Here is a 27985-nt window from a genome sequence, read left to right on the forward strand (position 1 = left end):
AGAGCTAGTCTAGTGTGGCTGTCCCTAGTGAAGCCCTGGGGGCCATCATGTCCAGGGACTGCTTCATAAACGTCAGGAACATGGATTCCAGTTTTTAGAGGAGACCAAGTTTAATAAATTATTCATATAGGACTTTAACAACATTTACTTTTGACATTGTAAGTTGAATGAACAAGAAAAGGAGTAGCGGAATGTAGCTAGTACTTCCCAATGCTTTGTAGGTAGTTATGTCTATTGGCATCCACAAATCCCATAGAGCATGTCTTGCTATAGAAATTTATTGATGAAGAAAAAGGTTTGGAGAGATGATGTTCACCCAGGGCCTGATCAGTGACAGAGCCAGGCTTTAAATCCAGGCCAAGTCTGACATTTCTATCAAGAGCTTTCATATGTTATCCTCAAAAACAAAACAAACTAGTTTCAAGAGACATTTTTTGGAGAAGCCATCACCACCTGGCCCCTTAATGTATTTCTACACAGTGTGAATGGTCAACCTGTCTTTGGGCCAGGACTCTATCCCAGCCAACTAAAGGACCAACCCTGAGAATTCTGAGAGCTTGGGACAGTTCACATATATTTAGCATTACAGTCAAACTGGTGGGAAGATTTCAAAAAGATCTTAAAGCTAACTGCTTCAAGTACTGCCAATTATTTATGTCACTTGTTTTCCGGGGGCTTAAAGAGCATTCAACCAGGAAGCCTGACCTAGTGCGGCACAGGGTGTGGATCAGCACAATCTCCCCTGAGGAATTTACCCTCTGCTGAAATCTGAAAGGTAAGCAGCATTTACTGCTCACATAAGCAGTTCACACTGCAGACAGGGAGGACAATATGCTCAAAGGAGGGATTCCCAGTAGTAACTTGAGTCTTCCCAGTCTCCTTAACCATTACCAGCATCCTGAAGACAGCCTATTTCAAAACATGAGTTCCTTGTTTTAAACATTTTCACATAAGCTATCATTTATTCAATACCTAGTTTAAGAGACTTCACTAGTCTTTATTTCAAGACTTCAAGCCTGAATTTTGTAATTGAGAAAACCAAGAACACAGTAATGCCAAAAGGCACACACAGTAAAGTTTCAAATCCTGGTCCACTTTAACTGCAAGTATCAAGTTTCTCGTTGCCACATTCTCAAATTCAGGCTATGGTGGCATGATGCCAGGGATTACTCTCAATTATTACACTGTAAAAACATCTTTCAGAAGCATCAATATTACTCCCAAGATTGTGCAGCAGACCCACAAGCTTTATAGCTTCTTCTATTTATTCAGTTATCATTGGATAGGAAATGAAAGGCCAGAGGAACACTTTGCAGGGCGCAGGCCCACCTAGCCAGTCTGTTTTCAGGTTCACTGGGTGTGACCAAAGTGGACAGCAAGGTAAAGTGTAACCACAGACAATCTGAACTTCCCAGCTTCTGCTCCACCTTCACAGTTCCAGCTCCATTGGTCTCTTTCTCTACACTTGGACACTCACCGTCTCCAAGAGGCTTATTCGGCCCTCCCTGCTCCAACACTGCAGCCCACCCTACTATTGTGGACCTGTGACTTAAGCGTACCATTACTTGCCTCCCGTCAGGATGTAAACTCTAGGAAGGCAGAGTAATTTGTTGTGTGTGTGGACTCCAAACACCTTGTCTAGGTTTAGAATGACCTTAAGACAGCGCAGCCTTTCAACACAAGTTGTCAGATAATGGTCACTATTATTCATGTGGCTACTGAACTTAAAAAAAAAACTCACCTAATTAGCACAGATTATTCTAGGTAAGGCAAATTAAATATTTGGCCGTGTTAACTTTTTCAGTCAACATTTCTCCACCAACTGAATATACTCCAAAATGTACAGCTTGAAACACAATTTTTATTAGAAAAGTTATACATAACATAGCATCAACTATTTTCAAGAACAATATTAAACCCAATAAGCGACAAAAACCAGACTAATAAAATGTGTAACAAGAAACTAATGACCTTTCTATAATCAAGCATTCGATTATCTACAATGTCTTTTTACAAAGGGGATATCCATGGTTTACAGGCACGTCGTATTGAAAATAAAACTGCAAGAGCAATTTTATACAATTACTCAAGAAACTGAATCATTAAAATAGTAATTACCAGTTCACAAATTTAAAATATTTCACATAATTTTAAATTACTGGGTATACACGGAAGTCGTAGTTTTAAAATTGATTTCCCCCCCATAAAAGTGCCAACACTTAAGCTAGAACTTTCAACATAATTTGCCCTACAAAGTGAAGACATATTTTGATTTTCATATAGTCACATAATTTCTGGTGCTATCTGGATCTGTTAATAATAAAGCCTTTATCTGGATGTTCTTCTCCATTTAAATTATAGGAAACTGATACAGGATTACAGTTGCAAAGCTATTAAAATAAGTTTCAAATACAGGAGTGTGCAGCATTGGAAAGAGATCAGTACTAACATTATAATAAATATCAGAGAAGCCATTAGTTTTTACAGCACTGTTTGCTTAGAGCAAAGTCAATCTGGTGTAGTTTCTCAAGAGTCTGCCCTTCAGCAGGCAGGGGGAGTTTCTCTTTTCATGATCTCATTACTCAAGCAAACATACTCAAGCATCTTTGAGAAAGTGATCAGCAGCTCTGGAGTCACGCCACTGTAGAAGTCTCTCATCTCATCCTTCTGAGCTGCACTAATGTCAGAGTTCCTAAGACTCACACGGAATGATTTCAGAACAGTCCAAGAGGATCAGTCACAACACAATTCACAAATTCTTGCTCATTATGGAATTACTTTAAAACATGATCAAGAAGACAACTGCGATGCTTCATGTGCTATCCCTAGGTACAGTTAACCAGACTGCTGGTGTCACTGATGGGAAGACATTTTCTCTTCCTGTCAAGGGACTCAAACCATAGCTCTTAAAGTGTCAGGCATTTTCCTAGGCAGGTTTTCCTTCCAACACAGTAATGGAAACCTAACATAAAAATGGGGACTTTTGACTGTTACTCCATATTATTACATGCACCAATATTGCACACATCTGTTCTTTGAACTGTTACGAATCTTCTGGGTTCTTGGGGTAATGTTTTCTCCAGGAATACAAACCCAACCCAAATAAGCAGTTTCCCTTAAAAGATGGTGGACAAATTACAAACACTGGGGGGAAAAATGAAGAAAGAAAAGGCAAAGATTTTGTACAAACAGAAATCTAAAAACTTTCTTAAAGGGTTTTGGTGCCCTACACACGGGGGCAATTTGTATGTACTAGTGAGTAAACACTAGCTCTAAGCTTCTAGCTCCTCAGATAATATGGAACCTTGGTCCAGGGGTTGCAATGATGTCACTGTATGGCTCTTCTTGTGTGAGCTCGATGGCTTGCTGCTTTTTAAGAACCAAAAAGCTGTAGAACTTCGCTGCAGCCTGCTTTCTGTTTGTGTTTCGACACAGCTCAAGCAAACTGATAGACTCAGCCCCAGTTTTAGCAAGAGCTCGCTGAAATAAAACAAAGCAAAACAGATGAATTCAAGGAACTCACACAATAAAGGAGCAATTGGATGATACAATTTTTGTTTTAGTAAAAGTAAACTACATTTGGTTGGGGCTGGAACTGGACATTCATACTGAGTTACATACGAGTGATTCTCATGTTATTCAATAAGGTAAAGGGCCATAACATATTACAACATATCTAAAGGCAAAAAAAAAAAAAAATTAAGTTCAAGAAGTAAGCAAAGTTGCTTCAATATAGATGTGAGACAGCAAAAATAAGCACTTAGTGAATTTACAGCGAAAACAGAAAATCAAATCAGTCCCACTTCAACCCCCCAAACTCTAAGTCCCCATTCCTTCAAATCCACTGTAGGGAACCTTCAAAGACTTGCTAGGAATTTCATTTTGCTCAAGCCTCATCTGTGTCTGGCCTGCTAACTGACACTCTATGACTTAGCACACTAACGTGCTCAATGGAAATAAGAAAACACAAATGCACACAGGAGTTCTCTCCATCACCGCATCACAGATCTGCTTTTCAGGATAACTCTGGCTAAGTACCCTAGATGCTTCCTAGGTTTACTCCCGGCTCTACAATTCATGCCTGAACACAGTGCACCCCCCAACGACACTTGCAAAGGTGTGCCTCCTCGAGGCTCCAGCTAGTAGGGCTGCTGCCTGGGAGAGGACTCCCTGACGACTGTGCCGGCATACCTGAAGGCCATGAAGCATCTGCTGAGTCCTTTTGTTCCATCTCCTTTCTTCTTGATCCTGGTCACCCCCTGACGCATCTTCATCCTGAATAAATGAACACCACAAGTTGAAAAAACGGCTCTGCTCAAATGAGAGCAGCATTTCTCTGTACCTGGAAAGCTTTTGGTTAACATTGTCCAACTCATCTACAGAAAACTGTAATCCTGCTGCTTCAAAATCATTTGCCATCTACTACGAACTTCGAAATTTATCTTCCTGATCACAAAGACAAGTACTTGCAAGCAAACATTTGAATATAATGTCTCTGTATTGGTCTACATGGATGTGGTCTACCTAGTACAGGCCATGGTTAAGAACCTTGTGCCAGGACTCAAACCACATTAAGTACAATGTTTCTTTCAATTACACATAGCTCAGGCAAATGAAGTATGTCTGGCTATTTGATTTCTGGGCCACAGGTGGAAGGTTAGACCAGAGGCTGGCTTTAATAGTAGTAAGTAAGAATTGAATATTGACCATAAGATAATGAAAAGCAACCAGAAGCAATTCAGAAGTCTAACAACAATCTGCAAGGGCAGTCCCATCTTTCCTCTTGAGGGGAACGTGGGAATTACAACACAGCATAAAATGTGATGTACTCAGTGATTCACGGCCCTAAGAATTTAGTTCAATTTTGATTCTATCAGTTTTCATCACTCTGATGCCCAACATTAATTAGCTTGGCTTAAACTGGGAATGGAATTTTCTCATTGTAGATCTTTGGTTTTCTTACCTCCTCCTCTTCTTCCTCTTCCTTTTCTTTCTCTTTCTCCTTCTCTTTCTCTGGCAGAAGCTCTAACTCTGGTATCAGCTGACAGATATTTGGAGGCTCTTCTGGAGGAAGTTCTACTGGTGGTATTTCCATCTGCTCTACCCGCTGAGGCTTAAATGATAAAAGGCGGTGATTCAAGATCTAGGTTTTAATGGTAGTCTTTAAAATGCAGGATCAGGTCAACTACTTTACAGTAACTTACTATCCATCCTGTGCTTTCAGAAAGAGCTCTGGACTCAGCAGCAGGTAACATGGAAAAGGGCACCTGTGCTATTTCATTTTGAGGTTAATATAAATATCTGAGAACATTAAAAAAAGTCTTTAAGAAACTATCAGGACAGAAGTCACTGATCTGTGACCTGTTCAAGCTTCTGTGCTCAAGGAGAAAAGGGCTGTTACTGACAAGTCCTTTCCACCACAGGGCACAGAGAAAGTTCTCGAGGCTAGCAACAAGCTGTGCTGTCTGTCAGCAGTTTATGATGAGGGCTGGACCAGGGCAATGTTACTAAAGGCCTGCTTTCCTGATTTGTCCCACAGACTCCAAACGGGGAAGTACTGAATGAAGCAGCCACTTAGCCACTGTTTTTCACTGAAGAATATACCAATTATTTTAAAACTTGCCCAGTATTGGAGAGATGTAGAATTTTCAAATAAACCAGTACAGGTTTAGACCCCACTGACCTCACACTGACTAAGGTTATTTTGAACCATTCTGAAGCAAGACTATTCACAAAGAATCAAGACATCTCTGCTAAGTTCATTAACATCCTTTCCCCCATACGATAAAAATATTGTGCTCCTAAATTCCATTGCTAGTCTTCTGGATCCATTCCTTGCCATTCTTTGCCTAAACCAAGACACTCCTAAATCAAAGACTCCTAAAAATGCCACTTGGAACTAACTGCATGATCATCCCCCAATGTTTCCTTTACTTACAGGTATCACAGGCTCTGGGTCAATCTGTTCAGCTTTTCGCTTAACTCCCTGAGTGGGCGGTGGGGGCATGGCAGATTCATCTAGGTTTGTTCTGCTGGTCTCCATCACTGACTCCTGGAGGCGGCTTGGCTCCTCCAAAATGGGCTCATCTGCAATTATCACAAGAAAAGAATTTGGCTTTCAACAGCATTCAAACAATGTGCTTGGCCGGGCGGTGGTGGCGCACGCCTTTAATCCCAGCACTCGGGAGGCAGAGCCAGGCGAATCTCTGTGAGTTCAAGGCCAGCCTGGGCTACCAAGTGAGATCCAGGAAAAGTGCAAAGCTACACAGAGAAACCCTGTCTCAAAAAACCAAAAACAAACAAACAAAAAAAAAAACAATGTGCTTTTAAAATCCAGTGAGCACTGCACCAGGATTACTCAGTCTGTAACAATGCAAGTCTAACAGCTGGGGAGAAGTCTTAAATGTGGTTCACTTCCCAGTCCTCTGCAGACAACCCCTTTAATTATCAAAGCCCTACAGCTTCCCGAAGCCGAGTTTCTGGAAGGTGAGGAGATACATGCATCTCCATGACCCCAAACAAGCAAACCCCTTCATGCTACACCATGGCTGCTTTGACAGCACAGAGGTGAACTTGACGGCATTTCACGCTTCATCTGGGAAGCCTCTCAGCAGAACTGACCGATGACATCACGCTGCTGCTGCTGCTGCTGTTGCTGCTGCTGCTGCTGTTGCTGCTGTTCCTCTCTAGGAACCTCTGGATTCTCAAACTCCTTGAGGAACTCATCCAAATTATCTGCTTCTCCTCCTTTCCTCCTTTTCCTAAGGTCTTCTGGTACAAGTGGTGTAAGACAGCGTGTGAAGAGCTATCAAAAATAAGCAACATTATCAACTATAAAATCACACTAATTAAAGACTAACTTTTGTATTTTCTATTTTCATTAAGGAATGTTTTAACAGTTTATAACCAGTAATCAATATATGCACATTTTAGTATTTTTACTTACCATTCTCACACTTCATTCCATCTTAAAATTATTTGAAATATAAGTGTTAAAATTATAATTGCAGTCATTTCAGAAAGTTGAAAATAACTGTGTTTATTATTAAGCTTAAAGGTTTTAAATTTACCTTCAGTTATTTTCATTGATAAATTGAATACTCTGTCACAAAACTGCAGTTTTATATTGTGCTTGTCTTCACATAGCTTAACTACTATGGGAAATTTTACAAATTACCACACAATATAGTCTTACTTATTAACAAGCACGTAAAATATGGAACTATTTCATGAAGAGCACCTCACAGTTTAAACAGCAATGTAATAAGCGTATTACACAAAGTTTTTCCTCCAAATTTTAAATTCTTGCCTAGAAATAACAAATCGATTGAATCAAAGACTAATTTTTTTTGAGATTTTTGGTAGCCTACATTCATTATAAGAAAATGGGTTTACTATGGTATTTTAACACATGTACATAATCTAGTCCTTCTATTCCAAGTGTCTTTGAAAGTGAGCCAAGCAGAGTGAGTTTAATCAGGGATGCACATGTGAGCATGGGTGTGGAGCTAGTTACACAAACATGGGTGAATTACTAGTGGCTGTGCGCTGAAGAAATACCTCCTTCCAGAGAGTAAACGTTTTTACAGGCTGCCTTCCTGACAACTGTGTAATAAAGAGCAGCCAGCCCATCATACCCTCGCTGCTTTAGAGTACTGCAGAGAAAAATCAACTGTTTCTCTACATTTCAGCTTTCAAGAGTCAGAGCCTAGCAACACCATTTCAAGCCAACAGACACCACAAAAACTTATTCTGCAGTAGTATGGGTTAATGAACTAAAAACTTCTAATTAGTATGTGTTTGGGTATTTTTTTTTGGGGGGGGCATAGTTTCCACAAAACTAAAGCATGCCGATCTGAAACACAGTGTATACTAAGCACAACTTAGCACAGGGAGCTGAGGAGAATGCATTGTTATTAACAATGGCATTCTGCACCTGGAAGAACCCTTCCCAGAAACACTCGGGCAGGGCCGAACTCAGCACACTGTGATGTAAGGGAAGAAAGAGAAGTATCTGGTCAGAAGGTAAAGTACAGGTTTAGAAGTCAACTGTACACAAGAGAAGCCGCCTCGCCAGAGGCACTACCTTCAGTAGTCTGTTATTCCACAAAGGCTGGGCCGGCAAGGAGAAAAGCTTTTCCACTCCCCCGGTCTCTTTCCACATCATCAGCTTCTTGGTGGGCGGGGCCAGGTCCAATGTTGTCACAATATCCGAATAATCACTAAGTTGGGCTCTAATTGTCTTACTATCCAATTCTTTGACACTGTCAACAATCAGTTTCCTCTTCCTCTTGGCTTTTGTTTCTTTGACTAGAACAAAAGAATGTAAAGTCATTTTCCTGAGAGGCCAGCCTGCCCCATTCTCCCCCTCATCCTGCCTGGTCATTATCTTCTGCCTTTCTAGACACAGATCCTAGGAGCATGTCCTCATGAAGACAGTATGTCTTAACTGATATATCTAAGATTATCTAAAATAATCTAAGAGTCAAAACCTTGAAGCCCATATAACTTTACTCTGAACAGCCCACATACCACACCTGTCCAACGTGAACCGAAGTCCTAAGTTCTAACATTCTTTTCTTTTGAAATCATGCTTATTTTTTAAACAGTCTTTGCTTTCTGAGAATATAATTATACTATTTCCCTCTCCACCCTCCCCATGTGTCCCCCCCTTTCTTTTAAATTCATGACCCCTTTTTAATTGTTACTGAACATACGTGTGCATGTACACACAAATATAGCCTGCTCAGTCCAGATAATGCTACTTGTATGTACGCATGTTTTCAGGGCTGACCATTTGGTATATATATACTGGGCAACTTCTGACATTCTTTTCTTTTTTTTGTTTTGGAGACCAGGTCTCACTATATAGCCTTGACTGGCAGGGAAGCGATATATAGACCAGTCTAGTCTCAAATTCATAGAGATCCACCTACCTGCTTTTGCCTCCCTGGTGCTGGGATTAAAGACATATGTCAGCATGCCTAGTCCTTTTTTTCCCCCTCCAGACTGGGTTTCTGTGCACCCTGGCTGTCCTGGAATCACTCTCTATAGACCAGGCTGGCCTTGAACTCAAGAGATTCGCCTGCCTCTGTCTCCCAAGCGCTAAGATTAAAGGCGTGCGCCACCATCACCCGCTGCTAGGGCTAACATTTTTAAATGTGACTATGAGAAGAAACCTAACTTCAGATTGCTTAATTTTTATTTTGTTTGAAACAGGCCAACTACTTATAACAGCTGTAAAATGTTCAGTGTCTACAGAGTAGTCAGAGGTGCCAAGAAATGGTTTAGTACCTTTTTGGGCTATATTTATTTGGCTTTTATTGTATAAGTTATGATTCAAAAACTGCAGCAATATAGAGCTGACCGACAAAGGGGAAGAAGCCCAAGGCCAGCCAGAGGGCCTGGAAACACCATCATGAGCCCCCTCACCTATTGGTGTCTAGTCCACACCACTTTGGAAAGAAGGCAGTGTATTACCTGCCTCTTCACAGAAACTTCTGGAATGAAATTCGATCTCAGTCACACTTTATTGCCCGTGTTTTATAACAAAGCACTCAAGTTTAGAAAAACATAAAAAGATGCTATATTGTGGGCCTTTCTCCACACCTGTCCTCCACCTAGAGTTGCCTCTATTCCCCCAAAGTGAAATATCATCCTCAATTACTAGATTATTCTCCACAGAAAACCCAGTCATCACATTCTTACTAGAAACACACTTTTTAATAACGGTATTTGGTCTTTTCTTGGTGTGTGTTTGTGTGCAGGAACACAAGACACGTGCAGGTCAGAGGACAATTTGGGGGTGCCGGTTCTCTATTGACCATGTAGGTCACGGGGATTCAATGAACTCAGGTCCTCAGGCCTGGTGGCAAGCCTCTTTACCCAACTGAGCCATCTCAGTGACCCAAAATTACTGATGTTAGTTAGTGTGTGAGAACCCCCAAGGACTAAAATACACAGTAACAAAAAAACCTGTTCTGTAATCTCACACCTTGCAGCTGACCGTACAGGCCTTCCACAAGACATCAAATATACTGGACAGAGTGAAGACTGAGACAGACCAACGTGCAAGATGCAGCAGAGGAAGACAGCACCTAGGACCTTCCGTTCTACACACTGGAATCTCAAGGATTCACTCACCAGTTATATCAATGGGCTCCAATGCAAAAGCCTCTTCCTCATTTGGGACAAGTGTTGTCTGGTCAGTCATAGTTGGCATCGGTTCAACAGGATCCACTGAATCAGGGCTATCAGGCCCGCCCACTGTAAAAGCAACATGGTCATGAAAGCCTTAGGTTTAACATGCACACCCTACAAACGGAAAAGGGAATCCTGTTTAGGAAGTGTAACAAAACCCCATGGGTTTTAAGAAAACCACGTGAATATTTTCCAGGCAGCCCTTGCAGAGCTCAACTCCATGTACAAAGAGGGGACTAGACAGTTACCAACATTGAAAACACAAGAACTAGCCACCAATCCTAACCAAGCCAGTCAAGGGCATTCACAATTCATTAAGAGGAAGACGTGTGCTAGCATCTGCTTTGTGACGTGTCTTTTGTTGCTTCGCCACCACCCCAAGAATCCTGAAACATAAAATGCTCACTGGACACGTTGTCATCTTCATCCATATCATCGTGTGCAGGCTGCTCTGGCAACATGACCCCTGCCTCAGACAAGGCAGGGGGATCGTCAAAGATGCCACCATCATTATTACTTATAAGTTTGTCATCTGAAATAGAATAGAAGAAAAATAGAAAACCGTTAAAATCTGAGAAAGAAATGCTGAAACCACAATAACTAATCCAGGGAAAAAACTACTAGGCTTAAGGGGATTAAATTTAAACTGTATTCAATTCGTATCTGTTTCTCTCAAGATAGTTTATTAAGGCACAAAACACTTAGCATTTGAAAAAATTTCTGTCCACCTTTTTTTTTTTTTTTTTGAGTAGTTTTGGTGCCTACCCTGGATCTTGTTGCTCTGTAGACCAGGCTGGCCTCGAACTCAGAGAGATCTGCCTGGCTCTGCCTCTTGAGTGCTGGGATTAAAGGTGTGTGTGCCACCACCACCCGGCCTGTCCACCACCTTTATTTCTAGTTCATATATCCACAAACTATCTACTTATAAGATATCAAACAACACTTATAAGATATCAAACAATAGCTTGATCAACCAGTGAACTACAGAACTCTGGGGACAAAAACATATATAACAAAGCTAAATATTTTCTGGCTAGTTTTCTAGAAAGCTTTATGAGACAACTGATCCCAGTTCACCCATTTGTCTCTAGATAGCTGCTTAGGACTCAGAGTTGGTGATTATTCTGAAACAGAACCAAAGAAAGAAATCGCAACCCACCTAATATACCACCATCATTTCCTTCTCCAAAATTATCATCTTTGTACTGGTCTTCATATTCTAAATGGTTGATTTTCTCGTTGAGATTGCTGGTGCTCTGCTCGGGCTCCAAGAGGAGGTTAGAAGCACTGGTGCTGACCAGCATGTCGTCATCCTCAAAAGCACTGCCTTCTCTCATTATTTCACGGTCATCCATCCCAAAGTCACCTACACACACCAAATACGCCATTAGTTGAGAAAATCAGAAATGCTGCTGTTAAAAAGCTGATGGTTTATTACAGTTGTGGTGTTACATTGCTTACTGAAGTCTTAGTGGTAAATATTAAAATATCTGGTTTAAACGCTGTACCCCTGGGGAATGTCTATAAAATTCAGACTTGCATCTAAATTTAGGTTATCGGGACTTGTAGAAGGTAAACTGAACATGCACAATTAACACCGACTTCACCTTTGATGTGAAGTGCTGCCATCCAGCAAAGGACGTGACTTCCTGCCAATCTGACCACCTAAGCCTTTGAGTAATGTGCACAGTAATGCATTAACTGTTCCAAAGTGAGCATCACTATAGCGCTTAGACGTTCCACACTTGGAGTACAGGCTCTCTCACTGCATGGGGAGCAAGAGCAGCCAACCCCCAACTCTGCTACATCGATGGACATGGTGCCTCACACGCAGTAGAAAGGCAAGTTGTTGATGGACACGAGTTAGAGACATTAAGTTTTCTGTCCACAGGGAAATAAGTTTAAGCCCACTATCCTTCGTAACTCCTGGCAATGTAACAATATAATTAAAATCGAACTAACGATTAGCAATAGCCTTTACCGAAATCATTTTCCTGTAGGATACTAATGTTGCCAACTTCTTCTCTCATGGTTATCTCTTCCACTCTGCTCTGGTTCAGGCTGAACTGCTGGGCGACATCGATGTCACTTTAAAAAAAGTTCAAATACACATTATCAAGTTTCACAAAGTATCCCAATTTTTTCTATATACCCTATCAACTCTGAGAAGTCTAATGCTTTAGTCAACAAATCTCAATATAATCCAAATATGATTTGAACGTTAATTTGTATTTAAAAATTTAGTCATTAATGATAGGTTAGCAAAATATATTAAAATCACTACCTAAGGCAATGAGGTATTTATTGTAGAGCAAAAACTTAAAAATGATGAATTACGTTAAGTATCAGTGCTGAACCTTAGGGGAACTGTATGAACTCTAAACTCCCTTGTGTTTCTGAAATGTGTTTATCTACTAACAAATAACCACCTCTTGTATAATTTAAAAGTACATGTTAATCATTGATGAGAACATTACGGCAAATTTAGAAAACAAATGATGAATAAATGACAAAGAAAAAAAAATAGATACGAAGCTGGAACCCTAAAGGACCGATGTTTATTAGACATATCTACCAAATGCAGTCTGCAGACTTCATGTAGCCTCAAACCAAAAAGAAAAACATCTACATCTAAAACCTAGAGGGAAGGTGCTGAGACAACGGGGACTTTTCAGTGCTGACTGGATAGATTAAGAATCACGAGTATTTCTTGTACTGGGCATGGTGACACGCGCCTTTAATCCCAGCACTCACGACTGGGAGGCAGAGGCAGGTGGATCTCTGTAAGTTTGAGGCCAACCTGGACTACAGAGCAAGTTCCAGGTAAGGTGCAAACCTACACAGAGAAACCCTGTCTCAAAAAACCAAACCAAACCAAAAACACATAAGCTTTGCCTAAGTCCACCAGGATTCTCAAATTGTAGCTATGTTAGATGTTGATATACACACAATTTTCCCAGAGAACTTTTCCTAAATTGCACATCTTATAATTAAGAACAATACACTCTTAAGTAAGTATATTTGCTTTAAGTGGCTCCTAACTCAGTATTAAACACTAAAGCATCAAATACAACTGGAAGTCAGCAATTCACTAACATTTTAAAAGGTGAGGAATTAGGAAGAGGAGGGGACTTAGGAGGAGACACAGAGAGACATACTCTAAGTCTGGCAGTGGCTGATCAAAATCATGAAATTCTTCAGGTAGAGTAATGGCATTGTAAGCTGCTTCCCGATTTTCCTCAGGTAGATCGACAACACCTGGAAAAGAGATCAAGCTTGAAGGCCTTGCTGAACACAGATTACATGTGGGTCAGAGGGAACAGGACAGTAAGTTCCTGAGGTTATAGTCAAGAAAGCTGGTAGACATGCAAAGTCACGCTTGCTTTTCTGCTGTCTCATTACCACGAGCCACACCACTTGTCCTACAGAAATAGTCCAGGCACTGACACTAAGTTAAGGGCATGTCAACAAACACTGTTAGTTTTCTACTTTTACCATGAAACTTATGAGTGGCAATATGAATGGTTGCAAAGGAGTGTAATAAATATACGTTATCTTAATGTAATCATGTTTTCCTTGTGTGCAGTGTGGAAGCCAGAGGTCTGGGTTAGGGGACTTCTTTCTTGAGGCAGGGTCTCTCATTTATCTTGAAGTTCAGCCTAATGCTGGACCAGATGTAAAGAAGTTCCAGGAATCCCGTTCTTCCCCAAAACTGGAATTTCAGATGCCACTCAACCCTGTGTTTTGTCTTCTTATAACGTGGGTTCTGAACCCATGCCCTTCATGTTTAAAGGGCAAGAAAACTAAGAACTAAGTCATCTCCCTAGCTCAGTAGTTGGTATTTTAGGAAAAATAACACACAATTTTAGCCATGCTCAAAATTTTCCATGATAAAAATATTTAAAAATAAAATGACAAGCTGGGTGGTGGTAGTGTACACCTTTAATCCCATCATTTGGAAGGGAGAGAGAGGCAGGTGGATCTCTGTGAGTTCTAGGCCAGCCATGGGCTACACAGAGAAACCCTGTCTCGAAAAACCAAAAATAAAGTGACAATATCGAGGGAAAAAAAATGACACTATTTAGTATGCTATCTATAATAAGCACACTTTATTAGACAAAAAAAAAAACCTATGTAGTCTACTGTCATGTGTTAAAATAGATGTGTTAGTTGGCTCAGTCTGGGAGGAAGGGACTGGACCTGCCTCGACTGAGTCTACCAGGTTGATCGCAGTCCTCGGGGGAGGATTTGCCCTGGAGGAGGTGGGAATGGGGGGTGGACTGGGGTAAGGGGAGAGGGTGGGAGGGGGAGAACAGGGGAACCCGTGGCTGATATGTAGAACTGAATGATATTGTAAAATAAAATAAAATTAAAAAAAAAATAGATGCGTTAGAATACAGCCTTAATACAAACTGTTATATATAGAGCACCACCCATACATTCAAATTCTTCTTACTTATTACTATTGAGACAGGATCTCTCCCTCCACACACAGCTCACAGGTTTCTGCAAGGCTAGCTGGTCAGAGTCCCAGGGATGACACTCCCCAGTATAGGATTAGAGGCGGGTGCCGCCATCCTCAGCTTTCCCACGGGCACTGGGGAGTGATCTCAGGCCCTCCATGTCTGCTTGCAGGCAAGCTCAGCTATCTCCAGCCCATACTCACTCAGATCATTTTTTAAAGAGTAACATCTCATCAGTCAAAATTATAGACTGTGAATTCAGAAGAATACTCTTCACAGGTACTATTTACTTTGGTTGGTAGAATCCAATTCTAGAACCAAATCTTACCCCAAACAAAACAACAGCAACACCACCACAACAAAGAACATTAAATAAAATGTCTCAGGATTAAAAGTGCATTTGATTTTAATTAAAAGTACATCAAAACTGTTCAGGAAAAAAAACAAACCAAAGCCCACAGTTGCACTTTCTCAGTCATCTTTTAAAATTCATCACTTATCTCCTAGTTTTCAACATCTCAGCTCTGATGACTCTGCTGGTGTATTCCAGTCGCTTTTGCTTCCCTTTGAAGGGTTCCTTATGTCGCTATGAACACAAAAGACCCCTATCTAGAACACGTGTTTAGCAGTTTCCATTCAAGGTCTGGGAAACCCCACCGGTTCAAGAAAGAAAGGCACCCTACCTGGCCGGAAAGCCATCTTTATCTTAATAAATGCTTCGTTACAGTCTGCGAGGAGGTACTTGGCTTTCCTGTGATAGATTCGGACAACTCCCAGGAGGAGGTGTCCTGATGTCCGGAGTGCCATCTTCACCTGAGTGAGATATGAAATTCAACGTTCCTTAAACATTAGAGGTAAGTGTACTTTATTTACAGAGACTTTTCGGTTTTCTTTATACCCTGTATGATTTAAAGTTGGCTAATAAACAGTTGCACCTTACCATTTACTGCCCTAACCTATCAATTCTTTGAGTAGCTCCCTTAACATAGACTAAACAGTAGTAATTCGTGAATTCACTTAGACATAATGGTAGCCATGAAGCAGGAAGCAAATCTTCCCATGGACTTCACCCAGGAGAGTGTGAACTGTGATTTTGTTACAGAAGCAAACGTTCCCAGCTATACAGTGATTATTTCATCGCTGTCTGCTCTGACTTGTTATTGGCCAGGCATGCTTATACACTCCAGTCAACTGAGAAATGAGGGTGAAGTCTGCCAGGGAATTTCTGAGAAAGACTGAGAATAACAGCCTGTCTTTGTCCTTCTCCCTTTCCTGCTGTGAAGAGAGAGGCACGGACAGGAGTCGATGAGCAGGACACTGAGGCTCTGGGATGTCTCTGAGCTCCTGAGCCAATCAGATCTGCCTAGAACCTCCCTTTAATATATTTCCTTTGTTAAGCCACAGTTCATTACTTTCTATTACTAGATTAGAAGACACAATAATGACCCAAATAGACATACTATTAATGACCTAAACACAAGTATTCAAAATTCTCCTGGCTATAAGAAAAAATAATTTAGAGAATATAAATATAAACTCAGAGTTTCCCAGATGGTTTTTCCAAATCATACCATAAACTTAAGCTTCCCAAGTTCTATGGTAAAAATATGTTGTTATCCCATAATTCATGACATCAAAACATTGGCTTTTCCCTTGAGATTCAGGAGGGCCAAAGCAACAGCCTTTGGCTTCTCTTTTTTCCCTCTCCCTCCCAAGGGTTGAAGGAAGGGATCCATCCTCACTGTTCAGAGGCATCCACTCCCTCCCCAAGTCAGGCTGAGAAGGAACCAGCCTGCTCTTCACCCCCTCCTGATTTGTTCCCCCCGCCCATTTATTTTTTGTTTCCCTTCTACCTCCTCCCAATACCTCTGAAGCCATTTTATGAACTGTCATGTGCCACCTGAGCCTCCAATAAAAGCAAAAGCAGGCTTAAAAAAATATGTTGTTAAAACATATGCCTAAAATTGAATTATATGCATTGTGACTTAAAGTATGTAAGTTAGATGTGCACACTGCATTTTTCTAGGACTCTATTTGCAATCTAGTCTCTGTATTTATGGTTATCTTATGTGTTTTAAAACAAAAACAACAAATTTGCCAGTGTAAATTTTTAGACATGTCAAATTGTAACAAATCTTATCAAATTTAGGACACAAAAAGTAATTTCCAATTACTATCCCACCCCTAACTAATGGAAAAACAATCTACGTGTATGTGGTCTAAGAGATTTTCAATTACAGATGGTACCGCTACCTAAGAAAGACGTCACATGATCTCTTCCTTGTCCAGAATGAGCAACTTCCAAAGTGTGTAACTTCCTTGGACAAAGGGCTTTCTTTTTGAACTAGTTTGGTTAGAGTGGGTAAAACGAAGCAAGACATGCTTTCAAGCAACAGGATATAAAAATGATTAAGTATGAAGAGCAGAGACTGTATGTTCACGCAAAGATACCTGGTCTGGCTCTCTTAAAGGAGATTAAGGAATTCATGGAAGCCTGCAGTTCTGGACAGAGCCACAAGTCTGACACAACCTCAGGAAGTAAACCATTTCCTCATACGAAATGCTCAATAAGGCAAACCATGTTCCAGGTCAGCTGACCATGTCAAAATAGCTCCACACCGTACTCTAATATATAGGCAAATAAAAAGCCTACCTAGAATGACTTAACTATCTGAGTGAGTAATCTGTGCTGTCCCACAGTAATCTTTTACTTTACTACCAAACTACCTCCATGTTTGGTAACACACTCACTCACCTATCAGTCTCAGCCTTTCCATGTGTACAAAGCACTCTATCTATATGTACTATAAAAAGCATCCTTGGGCTCGGTGGTGGTGGTGCACGCCTGTAATCCCAGCACTCGGGAGGTAGAGGCAGGTGGATCTCTGTGAGTTCGAGGCCAGCCTAGTCTACAGAGCTAGTCTAGGACAGGCTCCAAAGCTACAGAGAAACCCCGTCTCGAAAAACCGAAAAACCAAAAACCAAAACAAAACAAAACCATCCTTTAAGATGAAGTACTCTCAATTTTATGGATGCTAAAGAAAAGCACACATTCCAGTTTCTACTTATCACAATGAGTACATTAAAAAAAAAAAAAAGAAAGAAAACCAACCACATTCCCATATAACTGGACCAGCTGTGTAAACTAGTACAACTGGAAGCCTACTGCATAATATTGAGAGTTTATTAATTACTCCATCAACTATCTTCCTTAAAGAAAGCTATTGGGGCCCAGCCCCTCAATAGCCTTCACCCAGAGTTCCAGAAGAGTCACTACCGGCAGCAGATTAAGGACAATTTTAGGATATGATCAGGGATTTAACAAGAAATGAACCTGCAGGCTTCCCTGGCTTCGAATATACAGTCGCAGTTGTTCCACAAGCTCCATTTCACACACGAATCAACAAAGTGGATGAAGTCACTAGCATCACACCTACCTTTGGCGAGATGATGCTTTCCACACTGCTCTCTAAGTTGCACTCAAACACATGGGCTTTGGTTAGCTTCTTGTCCCAATGGGCCGCCAGCCATATTTTGGCCAGAGGCCCTCTTTTACTGAGGACAAAGTGTGCGTAGAACATGTTTCTTGTTTGCTATGAAACAGCAAGAAACCTGAGGAGAGAAAAAAGTTATAAAGTTTCATGTGAGGATGAAATATTTATTAAGACGTAAGAAATGAAAACTCTAGTTTCCTACACTGGATGGAGTATGGGCACACAAATCCGGAAAGTACAGTAAACGTTTTATAAAAGAATCCTATATTTTAATTTGAGGGCAAGACGCATCTCCAAGTATGAAGATGTTCAGGGAAAAGGGTCAAATCGCTTTTATGACTTGCTATTGTAAAGACGGTCATCAAAAATCTTATTCTAAATCCAACCGAGTATTAATCCTACTTCTAACCTAATCGCTGATAATAGACACAGTTCTGCTTATTGGCTAGTATCTAGACGTAAAGAAAGAAAAATGTCTAAGCCCAGCATATATGAGGCCTTGGGCTCAATCCCCAGTATCACAAAGGAAAACAACCAACCAACCAAACACAAACGACCAAGTCTAAGCAAGCCGCCTGCACAGGCAGCCACAAGTACCCACTGAGCAGAGCCCTTCAGTCCTTCTAAGCAAAACCGAGGAAGTGGAAGCCATCATATCTAATTTTTACATTTTTTGTTTGACTATCTAAACTTTTGCTTTTATGTTATTTAACTTCCCCCTTCACAGAAGATGCTAAACTCCCTCCTTGGTCAAATGAATTTCTGCAATGCCAGAGGCTTTTTTTTTTGGTGGGGAGTGGTGTGTGTGTGTGTGTGTGTGTGTGTGTGTGTGTGTGTGTGTGTGTGACCACTGTCTGACCAGAGGCCTACTTTTAAGAAATAAAAGTGTATCTTTAATAAAATATGACTAGTTTTGGCTTAAAAAACAAAAGCCCTTCTGGGGGCTGGAGAGATGGCTCAGAGGTTAAGAGCACTGGCTGTTCTTCCAAAGGTCCTGAGTTCAATTCCCAGCAACCACATGACGGCTCACAACCATCTGTAATGAGATCTGGTGCCCTCTTCTGGCCTGCAGACATACATCAGACAGAACACTGTATATATAAAAATACATCTTAAAAAAAAACAAACAAAAACCCTTCTGTTAAAGGTCAACTCTTTTTAAATTTATTTTGTTGTATGTGGGTGTTTTGCCTGAATGAATCCACAACATTCGTATGTCTGGTGCCTGTGGAAGTCAGAAGTGGAAGATGGTATCAGATTCCCTGGAACTGGGGTTAGGGATGTGAGCTACCATGTGGGTGCTGGGAATTGAACTTGGGTCCTCTCCAAGAGAAACGAGCACCCTTAGCTACTAAGCCATATATTCCCAGTCCCTAGTTTTGACCTTTTTTTTTTTTTTTTTTTTTTTTTTCCTCGAGACAGGGTTTCTCTGTGTAGCTTTGCGCCTTTTCCTGCAACTCACTCGGTAGCCCAGGCTGGCCTGGAACTCACAAAGATCCGCCTGCCTCTGCCTCCCAAGTGCTGGGATTAAAGGTGTGCGTCACCACCGCCCGGCTTAGTTTTGACTTCTTAATTTCGAAATGATTACAGATTCACAAATAGCTGTTAATAGTGGTGTCTTCCGAACCCAAGCAGTGACACTGGCCTAAGGGATATCTCTGTGCCACGGTGCTGCAACCATAGCTGTGTACCCCTCACTACAAACACGACACACAACTATTCCGCCTACCCTGCCTCCTAAAAGCCCTGTCAAACACTCTACATATCTCATTGCGATTATTTTTATACAAACAACACAATTACTTAATTCACACAGAACGGGCTTTCTCTCAGATTTAGCACAATGTCGCTGAGATCCATTCACCTTACCATTTGTCAATAGTGTATTTTCCTTTATTGTTGAGGAGCATTCTGTGAGAGGAAATAAACTACAATCTACTTAGCCACTCACCCAGAAGAACATTGGGCTATTTATTATGTTGGAGCTACTGCTGATAAAGCTGATGCACATATTGTATGCACACTTACTGTCAACCAAACTTTTCTCTACAACCAATGTTCTCAAGTGTAGTTGCTAGGCAGTACAGTAAGAGTACATATAGTTTCATGCAACGATCGATCATAACAGTGCATGTTTTAAAACCATAGACAAGATTATTCTAAAATTAATATAGAGTGACAAAGCAGCTAGAAACACTAACACAACTTCCAAACTGGACAGGAAAACAGGAAGAGTAAGTCCACAGCTGTAAGTCAACATCATGGTACTGGCAGAAAGACACCAAACAGAGAACCCAGAAACAGACATGTATGGGCCTCCAACTGATTTTTCACAAAGACGCCGAAGCAAGTCAATGAGGGAATGATAAATCCTGCAACAAGCAGGGCTGGAGTGACTGAGTCTACAGACCTAAACAGAACAGAAACAAACTGCAAAAGCAGCACAGCTGAATGTGACCCTCACCAGCCACACACTCACTGTTCAGGACATTAGGTTCTATCCACCTCAACACTGGGATGAGCCACTGTGCACTCACCAAGCTGCCTGCTCTAGAGTCAAAGAACACTAAGGAGCACGTTCAGCAAAACCTACCGACAGCAGAAGTCTGGGAGTTTAGTTTGAAATCACTCCATCTGGTCATCTTAACCCCAAATTACTAAGAAACAAATTTAACCTGAATGAAAATCTCTTAAAAAATTAGATCACAGCCTTAAATGTATACTAGAGCACTTTTCGAAAAAGGTACCAATGAATGGTACGGGACAAGTACTTTTAGACACAACACTACACTATCAATAATGTACACTGTAAACTGGCCTTCATTAAATTAAAATCTTAATTTAAGACTGCTGGGAACTCAAACAGAGAAAAGTAATAAACCCCATTATCTGGCTAGAACTTGAATCTAGAACATGTAAGGAACCATCATGACTAAAAGTAAGAAAAGAAAATACAATTAGAAAGTGAACAAAAAAGAAATTTCATAGCAAAGGACATCCCAATTAGAAACAGGAACAGAAGATATTTAGTAATTCTAAGCCACTAGGAAAATACAAATTAAAGCCTCATGAGCTAACCAATGTACCCTCCTTACCACAAGGGTTTAAGTAAAAACAAGGGCAACATCAAAAGCTGGAGAATATGTAAACATTTTATAGTAGCTTAAAAAAAAAAACAAGAAAAGAGTAATTATAATTTCATATTTCCACATAAAAGGGAATGGTAAATTTTAAAATGAAAATTTGCTTACATCTTAACTGACAACATGCCTATTCTTTCTATTGATGAAAAGAAACTGTTTTAAAGGTATCATAGCTAGATTTCCATGTATGCCAAAAATATTTGTGGTAAAGAAAAATGAAATTTTCAGGTAAATGGGTAGAACTAGCAAAGATCATATTGAGTGAGGTAACCCAGACCAGAAAGACAACTGTTCTCTCTCATGAGGCTCCTAGCTCCAAATCTTCAGATATTAACCTGGAGTAACTGCAGAAACCAGGAAAGTTAAGTGGAGGGCGTGACAGAGGAGAATAGCGGAGTGTAAGTGATCTGAAGGGGGAAATGGAAAAAATGGGGGGGGGTTTTAACTCGGGAGGAGGGAGATAACTACAGGAGGGTAAAATAACAGTAAGGATGTCTGAAAGTCATAAGGAATCATAGTATTATCTACCTAAAATTACATACATACGTAAGTTGTCATAAAAATATACATGTATAATTTAAATGAAAATTTCACTTCTGGGTTGACAATGCTTTCTCCAAGAGCAGAAGACCACCTAACCAAAACTCCACCACAGGCAGGAGAAGCCCCCCCCCCTGTTTTGAACTGTTGGTCAGGGCTGTCCAAGGGACTCCCCTCAAACATTACAGATTATGGCTACTGCCCTTGGTTGCCCCAGGTGATTCCTCATTGCTAAGGACACCACAAACTCCGAAGGCTGGCCCAAAGCCTCCAAGCTAGACCTCACCTGAAAGCCTCCAAAGAAGAGCAACTAACAGTCCTCCCTAGCCATGATACCCATGAACCACAATGACGACCAGCATGGCACAGTGACTCCAAGGGTGCAGGAGTGGCACACACATCTCGGCAATAACCAACAGCTCTCTGCTTGGACTTAAGAGGGAATCATACCTGGTCCTGGAAACCTAGTCAGTCCCAGAGGCTGGTGAAGTCATGAATCTTGGAGGAGAATCTGCAACCATCATTTTACTAAGCCAGCACAATTCCACTACTGTCTGAATAACTGCCCTCGGACCCACAGAGAAACGCAGTTCTCACCCCTTGTCAAGGAAACTCTCTTTGCAACAAAAACCATGAACAGAAAGCCACAACCCATCAAAATACCAAATAGTGGAGTCCAGTCGCAAGTGATACATCTACAACACAACTCTTGCACCTAAGGCTCAGAGATCATTGAGGAAAGGAGAGATTTTAAAAGCCAGAGGAATCCAAGTTTGCTGTGAGACTGTGTTTACTAGAAAATGTCAGAGGCCACACCCATGAAGACTCACCAAGATGGCTGCCAAAACATGACCTGAATAAGACCACCACCAACAGACAAGCTAATATGGAAAGAGGAAAGCTTATGAATCCTACACAAAAAGAACTAGAGGCAGCTAAGGAATGCTGAGATCAGGAGAAAAGTCTTCTCCAAGGAAGAGTAGAGCAAATGGCCAGTCCTGAACGCACACATACAAGTAACATTATACAGATTGGGCAGGTTTTATTTTTATATTTAGGAACACACACATACGCATGCACGCACGCACCTCCACAAACAGAGTGTCTGTGAATTTAAAAGAGAACAAGGTGGGGCACATGAGAGGCTTTGGAGGGACGAAAGAGAAAAGGGAAAATTATGTATTACTTGTGGGATGGCAGTGTGGTAGCCAGGTTTGCCTCAGCTCCCCTTTTCAACACTTAATACTGTAACCTTTCTACCAAACACCAGGATGAGAAATACAGAATACTATAACAGAAAATATTCACATCAAATGCTATGCGCTGTATTAAATAATACTTCAAGAGTTACGTTTGCCACTTAGTATTTTATGTAAACAGTATGCTTACCATAATTAAAGGGAGCCTTTCATTTGCAAATCTGAGTTTTCAATCATTAGAAAGTTTGTTACAGCAAAACCTTAACTATCCCTAGGTGGCACATGCCTTTGATCCCAGCACCTGGGAGGTAGAGAGGCAGGAGGATCTCTGTGAGTTTGAGACCAGCCTGGTCTACAGAGTCAGTTTCAAAACAGCCAAGGCTGATACACAGAGAAACCTTGCCAAGAAAAACCAACCAACCAACCCTAGAGAATTTATAGAAACTCAATATAGCCATGTTTTCTTAGAAATGCAGTCACTGTTCTACATGAAAACTCCAAAACATTGTGTTCCAAATAAGAGAAAAACTTGCTACAACAATGTAGGCCACATGAGTTACTAAATAAATACTTAATAAGAAAATAGGCTATACCAACTGATCTCTTAATTAAGAAATCTAAAAAACTCTTGAGAGTCTAGGAAGTAAAACTACCAGCAAGTTTCAGCAGGTGTCAGGAGTTTAGGGCAGCACTTCAGCTGCTGTCAGGGCTGTGCCTAAAGCATTCCAGCTATGCGATGGCAGATTCCTAAATAGATTCTGGCATGGGTGGGAGATGGTAAGTAAAGCAGAGGACACTAAAATTAATCTGGGAAACAATTAGTAACAGGAGAGCATTCAACCAAGGGAAGCCAGAATGACAGTGATCACTCCATGATGGCCACTATCTGAATAAAGAAAAATCCAAAGGATTATTACTCTTTACCCTTAGTAATACAAACCTTTTAACTTTAAAAAATGGTTGTTTACCCTGTAGAGATTTGAGATTCTAAGTTGTGTTGATCCTTTATAAAAGGCCTCTTACATTGAAGCCAGAGCAGAGCCTGTCAAAGCAATGACTTGAATCAACTTTTTCTAAAGCAGCAACTTATGACACTTATTTAGAACATACTTGCTAATGCAAAAATAAAGCAGTTCTATTTATCCCAAAGAAGAAAAGTCAAATTGAAGCTCACATTTCTGCTACATGTCCATCATCAACAGTATTTCACTCACCTATTAGGAAAGTGATGAATAAACTAATACAAACTCTTTGAAGAGCAATTTGGGAAGGTCTTACGAAGCACCAAATGTTTTGACAAATTTCCTAATGATTGTAAACACCAGCCCATCTTACAGAGGAATAGAGTACACAGGGTTAAGTATATCTTCTAAGTGCTTGATGGAAGTGTAATTTTTGTTGTCGTCAGCATAACTTACTCATTATTATCTAATTTATCAAAACACCAGAAAGAATCAACCTGACCATTAATAAGTGACTTGAAAACAAACACATCTATACAACAGAATGCAAAGCAGCCTTACGCAATGTCAGCTTGGTACTAATTGGAAGAGGTCCTGGCCAAACTCAGAATACTGGTGGAGGGGGTCTCTACGACTTAATGGATGTGGTCTATGTACATAGAGTTGCCTCAGTTGCCCCTTCTCATCTAAAAGTTCCATATTCTTAGATTCAGCCAACTGCAATGGGAAATATTTTTTAAAAATTTGCCTGTACTGAACATGTACACCTTTTATCCTTTTCATTATTCCCTAAACATTATGGTGTATCAGAGAACTTAAGCATCCCCAGAATTTCTCCCCCTTGGTACGGGAGAAAGCTGTCTCTGAGGCACAGTGTGTCCTGGAGCCAACTTCCTACAGATACTAAGGGCCCTCTCAAATTTACATGAACACCTGCATAACTCAGAGCTCTTGCAGGCTTGGTTCCAGACCATTTCCACCGAGTCAAAGGAGGCTTTGGTTTGTTGATACGTGCAAAGTTAACTGTTTTAGGATGTTAACTGGACAACAGCTTTTTGTCTAGGAAAACAAGGTGTTTAGCTTAAGTAAGCAATATTTTACTAATCAAAAATGATCTAATCATGATCCGAATGTTTGAAAAAAAACCTATTGTGTGGGTCGACTCGATAAAGGGTTCTCACAGACCTTCCACTGGTTTAACAAACAAACAAAATCACCACAGTAAATAGGAAAGGCAACAAAAGATGTACAGCACTTTTAATCCATGGTTGGTTAAATCCACCTATAGGGAGCCGATGAACACGTAGGGTCAAGTGTATATACTTAGGAGCGAGCATTTGCACAAGCACAACGTATCTGTGGAGTACCTATGAAACTGGTGACAAGTTACCTCTGGAGAGTGGGCTGCACTTTTGTACTATTTTGCGTGTATTCATGATTTTTTTTTTTTGTTTTTTTCCGAGACAGGGTTTCTCTGTGTAGCTTTGCGCCTTTCCTGGAACTCGCTTTGTAGACCAGGCTGGCCTCAAACTCAGAGATCCGCCTGCCTCTGCCTCCCCAGTGTGGGATTAAAGGCGTGCACCACCACCGCCCGGATATGAATGTGATTTTTTAAAAAACTTGGGCATACCTACATTACCTTTCCAGAATAGAAACTACCACACTAGGAGTCAGACATAATCCTGATTTGCATTAGTTAGCAAGTTATACTTTCTAACCGTTATGTAGTTCACTTTTCCTATTATAAAAACACTTACAGACGATAGTTGGGTATTTTGCTAACTCTGGAAGACATCAATACATAACTCGAAAGGGAATACCTAACTAAAAAACGGGGCCATCAGCTAGTGGCATGGAAGGCTTTTGTTTTTTTTTTTTTGTTTGTTTGTTTTTTGTTTTTAAAGGAAAAAAGGATGTGTCTAATCTGCACATTACCATTCAATTCTCCTTTGGTTAGTCAGTTCTAGCTTGAAATTTAACTCCTTCCTTCCTTAGTTATTTGTAATGGATAAGAAATCATTTCATGTCTAATGTTTAGCCTTGGCTTGGTGTCAGTAATCCCAGGACTGCTGAGTCTGAGGCAGGAGGATCTTCAAGGCTAGCTACATAATCAGATTCCCCCAGCTCTCTCAACAACTGACAAAATGTAACAACAACAGCAGCAACAACAAAACGCCCGACTTTTAGCTTTTTCAACTTCACAGTGGATATAATATTCATCAGGTACAATGAAAATTAAATGGAAGAGCACATGTAGTGCCAAGCGGACGCAAACAGTGGTCTCAAAAAACAACTTGACCCGTTAGCACCTATAAGACAAAACGAAAAACACAATGTATTTCTCAAGAATTAAAAGTTTCTCCAAGTATTCGAGTGTAAAATATTTCTCAGACCCTGCACGATTTGCTAAGTCAGAAAAGAAATTCCCAACTTACTTGTGTCTGATACAGAAAGCACTGAGTCCACTTCTTCAACACCCCTGTAACTTCGCAAGTACAAACCCCAAAGTAATTCAAACACTGGACAGGGCGCGCGCCCTCTCCAATGCCTTCTCAGAAAAAGGTGGCTTCCAACATCAAAGGTATTTACAATTTAAAAAAGCGGCTTTGGTCTGTTTACAAAACTCTGTCACCTCTCAGTCCGCTGGCATTTGATTTTTAATAGGATTTTGCACCCCTGGGTGGTGGGGGTGGGGGAACAACGCTTATCCCATACAGCTTAACGGGAGTAAATATTAACTTTCTCATCTAAAGAGAAGCCGATATGCAGAAGCCACTTCCATAAACCCTTCGAAGGCTGAACACAGCCTAACAAATCAGAGAGCCTGAAGAAATCTTCTACAGCGTTTCCCTCTTAAATTTGAAGGCAGCTTGGTCTAGCTGATCACCTCGATAGTGTCACCTTACACTATCCCTGGCAGAGCATTCTCAAAAGCCTTCCTCTGCCACGAAAAAGGCACCCAGCATCAGAGCGTCTCCACAATACTCGATTCTTAATTAAAAAAAAAAAAAAAAAAAGTTTAGCAAAGTTAAGGGGAAAACCAGTTACACTCATGTCCCAGAAAGCAATGTTACTCTGTCGTGTTTTAAAACAGCCTGTCCAACTTTTGGGATTTGCGAACATTAAAAAAAAAAAAAAAGGCAAATATTCAAAGAAATAGCGTCGGGGAGACAGCACAGTGGCTGGCGAGCCCCGCTGGGCCCTGCGGCCACCAAATGCCTGGCGCGACCCGGACCTCGGACCCCACACCCCGTGCACCGCTACCGCCCAGGATCCTCCCTGGCGGGCTCCCCGCCCTGACCGAGTCCCGCGTCTTTGCGGACAGCCATTTTCCCCCGAGGGGGCGGCCGGATCCCGAGAGCGGGCTCGTTCAAACCTCCCTCCTCTCCCCGCAGCAGCCCCGGGGTTTCTGCGGTCGGACCCCTTGCACAGCCGAGGGGACTTTGGGGGGCCGCGGAAGGGAGCGGAACCATTCGTAACTCGGCAGGCGGGGGAGCACGGCCCGGGCAGCGAGGACCCCAGGCGAGGGCGGGCCCCGGGGGGGGGGGAGACCCGGCGCGCGCGGGGTGGCTGGGTGCTGCACCGGGGCTGGCAGCACGCGGAGGGAGCGCGGTGCCGATCGCCTCCCGCCGCCACTCCGGGCCGCGGGACCCGCGCCCGGACGACAGCAGCCGCAGCCGCCGCAGCAGCACGGCGGGGAAGAGCAGGGGGGAGGGAGCCGGAGCCCAAGGAGGGGGTCGGCCCGGCCGCTTACCTGTATCTCCGCGGGGAAGCTGGGAGGGGTGGGTGGCCCGGGGAGGGGGAAAAGGGTCGGGGGAGGGGGCGGGGAAAGGGGGAGCCCTTGTGCGGTGTAGCCTCGGAGCCGCTCCCGCCACCGCCACGGCCGCCGCCTCCTTTCCGATTCACTCAAACAAACAAGATGGCTGCCGTTACGGCGCGGCTCTTCCGGCCGCCCAAATCCTTGGTTCAAATCGGCAGGATGTT

At 41.7% G+C, this 27985-nt stretch overlaps 1 protein-coding gene across 1 annotated transcript; it reads right to left on the reverse strand.

Annotated features, from left to right (window-relative positions):
• Positions 1-1841: 1841 nt before the first annotated feature.
• Rad21 (RAD21 cohesin complex component) lies at positions 1842-27964 on the reverse strand. The gene is made up of 14 exons (XM_028867919.1): positions 27756-27964; positions 18101-18275; positions 15347-15476; positions 13359-13458; positions 12182-12288; positions 11360-11566; positions 10607-10732; positions 10144-10266; positions 8087-8310; positions 6622-6805; positions 5939-6087; positions 4964-5113; positions 4192-4275; positions 1842-3480 (listed from the first exon to the last, which is right to left on the reverse strand). Exons 2-14 carry the CDS (start codon positions 18242-18244, stop codon positions 3289-3291), a joined length of 1920 nt encoding a protein of 639 aa, XP_028723752.1. The 5' UTR covers positions 18245-18275; positions 27756-27964; the 3' UTR covers positions 1842-3288.
• Positions 27965-27985: the final 21 nt, after the last annotated feature.

This window comes from Peromyscus leucopus, chromosome 20 (genome assembly GCF_004664715.2).
Source record: "Peromyscus leucopus breed LL Stock chromosome 20, UCI_PerLeu_2.1, whole genome shotgun sequence".
Taxonomy (NCBI): Eukaryota; Metazoa; Chordata; class Mammalia; order Rodentia; family Cricetidae; genus Peromyscus; species Peromyscus leucopus.

Coding starts and splice junctions, on each gene's coding strand:
- Rad21 (XM_028867919.1), bottom strand. CDS start 18,244: ATGTTCTACGCACACTTTGTCCTCAGTAAAAGAGGGCCTCTGGCCAAA. Junction 5,114..5,938: donor ACCCAGAGCCTGTGATACCT/GTAAGTAAAGGA, acceptor TTATCATTTAAG/CCTCAGCGGGTAGAGCAGAT. Junction 3,481..4,191: donor AGATGCTTCATGGCCTTCAG/GTATGCCGGCAC, acceptor GTTTTATTTCAG/CGAGCTCTTGCTAAAACTGG.